General features: G+C 59.0%; 1 protein-coding gene across 1 annotated transcript; it reads left to right on the top strand.

The window, feature by feature from the left end:
* On the top strand, positions 1-2,304 carry SMIM44 (small integral membrane protein 44). The gene is made up of 2 exons (XM_090027924.1): positions 1-286; positions 1,675-2,304. The coding sequence occupies exons 1-2, from the start codon at positions 1-3 to the stop codon at positions 1,908-1,910; spliced, it is 522 nt and encodes a 173-aa protein (XP_089884050.1). The 3' UTR covers positions 1,911-2,304.
* The last annotated feature ends 1,681 nt before the right edge of the window (positions 2,305-3,985 follow it).

The raw sequence follows: 3,985 nt of genomic DNA, 5'->3' as shown, positions 1-3,985 counted from the left end.
ATGGCTCGTTCTGCCCTGCTGGTAGATGCCTTTTTGGCTGGCAGCAGGAGCCTGGACTCCAGCAATGGCACAGCTGACGGTGTGCTGGGCTCACGGCGCCTGCTGCAGTATGCCCCAGAGGAGGAGGAGGATGGGGTGCTGTACGTGGAATACCGGCCCCCTGCCCTGGACACCATCCGCCTGCCCCGCTACGTCGTGTACCTGCTGATGGCCGCGCTGATCGTGGTGGTTGTCGCATATGCCATTGTGGGCCACCTCATCAAGGACCTGGTGCATGACTTTGCTGGTGAGTGTCCTTGGGAGACTGCACTGCAGGTGGCTCTGGGGATGTGGCTGGGGATTCTGTGTGCAGCACATGGGTCCTGGTGGAGGGGGAGGCTCAGGGTCAAGAGCAGACATGGACCAGCAGGCAGTGGCTCCGTGTAGCGATTTGGGGTCTCAGAGGACAGGACTGGCCTGGAAATGCTTGGGGAGTGGTTTGCCAGTCCCAGGAAAACTTCTGAGCTTTCCCCATTTTTCTGAGTTTGCACCAGGACAAGCCTGAGACCTTTCACAGAGTCTTACAGGGCTGGGGGTGGAGAGCAGAGTGGGCCAGGACTCCTGTCCATCTCCCACATCCAGGTGAGCACCTGGATCCCAGGGCTGCGCCTCTGGGTGTGTGCCAGGGGTCAGGGGAGGGAGTCCCTGCCTTGAACAGAAATTCCAGCCTGGGACCTGGGGAGCTTTTCCCAAGCCAGGTTCCTCCCCAAACTGGGCTGTTCCCACAATATTTGGGGTTTGGGGCATCGTCGTTTTCTAATGAAAACCTGTTTGGTCAAAAAATTCTCAGTGAGCTCTAATTGATTTTTGCCAGAGAGTAATTGTAAAAAAGGGGGGGAGGGGAGGGGCTGGGATCTAATAGATCTAGTACTATACTGATCCCAGCCCCTTTCCCTGTTGCTGACATCACCGCAGCCCCCAGCTCTGTATGGATAGTGCCCTACAGAGGCATAACTAGGAGTTTTGGCACCCTGGGCAGGCAATGCAGCTGGAAAATCATACCCTGCTTTATGCGGGTGATGCTGCCTTGGCATGAGCTTCTGGCACACAGCCCGCTGATGCAGTGGAGCTCTCCCACGACTGTCATTTTGATGCCACCTCTAAGTTGGTGCCCGGAGCTCTTGTCCACACTTAATTATGCCACTGGTGCCTTTTCCACTGAAATGCAACCAGTTCTGGAGTGGAACGCAACAGCACACAGTAACACTCGGTGATGGGGTAGGTCAGGACCTGGGAGGGAGGCTGTGGCTGGCTGAGGAAACAACATTTGCTGTGGTTTTCAGGTGGGTTTGGATAGCAGCTCCTGGATAACCACCCCACTGGTAGGATGGGTCCCTTGAGCCTTTAAAAATAGCGTGGCTTGGTGCCTCATTCCTCTCTCTCAGCTGGAAGATGGCACATCCAGCTGTAAAAACTCCTCTGCACAGGCTCTGGGTGTGGAGGTAGGGATCCCTCCTGAACTGACCAGATTCTTGGCCTGTCATAGACCTTGCACCTGTCCTGGGTCCAGCTGCCAGTGGCCCAGCAAGGCTGCAGGCTGTTTCCAAGCCAGGCAGAGGCCCCTGCTTACACGTACCCTGGCACAGGGGAGGGGAAGCCCCTGCCCCCTTCTCATCCAACTCTCCTATATTTCAGACTGGGCATTTGGGCCTAAGGCAGAGGAGGAGAAAGGGGTCCATGAGCTGAATCTGGTAGATGCAGTCTTGGAAGATGAAGCGTGGCCAGATGAGATCGCTGTGGTGGTGGATGACAACCAAGTTGGCAAGGTCACTGGCCTGCTGCCTGGCATGGAAGACGCCCCGGTGCAGCCCCTCGCAGCCCCACGCGGGTCCATCTCCTTCGCGGACTCTCACCAGAAGAGGTTCTTCTAGACGTGGGCTGGCGCTGGGGCGGCAGATTGCGGGGGAGCAGGGGAGGCCTGTCACTGCAGGCACTGGACCGCTCTGCTCCAGGTTTCAGCCGCCTGCCCTGGGTCTGGGCTCTTTGGCTCTGCAGCTTGGGCTCAGCCTGGTAAAGGGAGGCTGTTTGCAGCTCTAGGCCCACCCAGAGCTTTTGGGCAGTTGGACCTGAGCATCCAGGTAGTCTCTTCCTCCTCCTTCCCTGTGTGGGGGCTGAGGCTGTCATCCAAGGGCCCCACTCCTGCCTGTGCCAATAGCCCTGCAGTGACCCCTCCTGCTGAGCACTGCGGTACGGCTGGATGGAGCCAGACCCAGCCTGTAGATGGGCACCCACTGCCTGCCTGCATCGCTCCACCTGAGAGAAGGATTGTGCCCTCGGTGTGATAGGAGCCAGGCCTCAAACTTGTCCTTGCCCCGCGCCTTTCCGTGAAGCTCTCCCTCATCTCCCAACAGCGACCAGCCTGAAGGGGAGCTGGGGAGGGAGGTTGGATGTTCCTGTCCCATTCCCCAGGGAGTCTCTTGGGGGATGAGGGGTCTCTGCTGGGGGTAGCTGCCCTCCCAAGCCTCACAGGGGAATTGGAGCCCCAGCTCCAGCCCTCTTGGTGGATACAGACTCCTCCCCGCAGGCCTGGCACGGTCTGGTTCCCTTCCAGCTGGGGCCCTAAGCCTGGGTCAAGGCTGCGCTGCAGACAGCCCTGCTGCCAGCTCCTTGCCCCCGTGCAGTGCAGGAGGGAATATGATGGGCATGCCTAGTCCCGTGGCAGGCCTCTGCACAGGCCAGGAAGAATCTGAAGTGGTTTTTGGAGGCTTTTCCTGGCTCCTTCCTGTGTGTTGACCCAGCAGAAGCTAATTGTGTGCCCTGCCCCATACTACCACCCTTAGATATTTTCTTTTAAGAAACTTGGAATCCCTCAACCTGTTCCCAGCTGGTGGTGAGGGGCCATGGCAGGGAGGACATTTCTTTGACAAAGCACAGGCCCCAGGGGCCTTTTACCCCCTGCGCCAAAGTCAGCTGTGACCATAGACAGGGCACTACACTGGGCTCCACTGCAAAGGAGTCTATCCCCTTCCCCTCTGCCGAGGCCCGTTCTGCTCCTGCTCCCTCCTGCAGACCCTTGGATGGGAGATATTTGCTGCCTGGCTCTGGCAGTGCTGGGGAGCAGGGGGGCTTGGGTGAGGTGGCAGGGGGCCCTGCAGCCAAGTGCAGGTTGGGGTCTGGTTCTGCTGTGTGATAAGGGCTGTTGGCGTGACTCTCTGTGCGGTCCCTCCCCACCCTGGGGAAGTCTGGCCCCAGCAGGCAGGTGTCCCATTGCACTTCCACTACCCTGAGAGTCTTGCGAGCATTGCAAATGCTTGATTTTTGGAGTCATCTGAACCAGACCCCGAGTACCAGGCCCCTTTGCTTTTGCATCGGAGCAGGAGGTACCAGCAAATCCAGCCTTGGCTCTCCCTCAGCAGTCAGGAGGGGCTGGGCCTTGAGGGGCTTCTTAGGGTCAGTTTTGGATGCTGAGGGGGCAGTTGTGGCTCAGGAGCTGTTGTCCTCCAGGGCCTGGGTCCTTCCTTCCACGCCACTCACTGTAATACCCCCCAGGGCCTGGTGGGCACCAAAATAAACCGCTCCAGCTGCAGCGCAGCCCTGTGATTCTTCTGCCGAGGAAGCTGAGGGTGAGTGCGGGTCCAAGATAAGGAGGCTGAGGTTCCTGACCACATGCTGGCATGCTCCCAGACAAAGCGCTTTGCTGTGCCCTCCCTAGCAAGGGTGTTCTCCCCCTGTGCCACTCCCACCATGCCATGTGATGGCAAATGCTCACGTCTGCCTTCAGAGCGGGCCTTAGGGAAAATGGCACTCTGAGAGAACTTGTATGCTGCCCCCCCACCCCACCCAAGTCAGTGGCATGGTGTGCCAGGCAGACGGGTGGAAAGCACTGCTGCTGCTGTGCGGGGGCAAGGCAGGTGGACTGGAGCAGGCGCCACCCTACCCACGCATGCCCAATCCCGCCCCCACACACCCTGCCTACAACGGCATGCACACGCTTGCACCTACGAAG

Source organism: Crocodylus siamensis, chromosome 14, assembly GCF_052110815.1.
Source record: "Crocodylus siamensis isolate JL-2025a chromosome 14, ASM5211081v1, whole genome shotgun sequence".
Lineage (NCBI taxonomy): Eukaryota > Metazoa > Chordata > Crocodylia > Crocodylidae > Crocodylus > Crocodylus siamensis.
The sequence above is the reverse complement of the archived record's forward strand: the minus strand, read 5'-3'. Positions and strand labels throughout refer to the sequence as shown.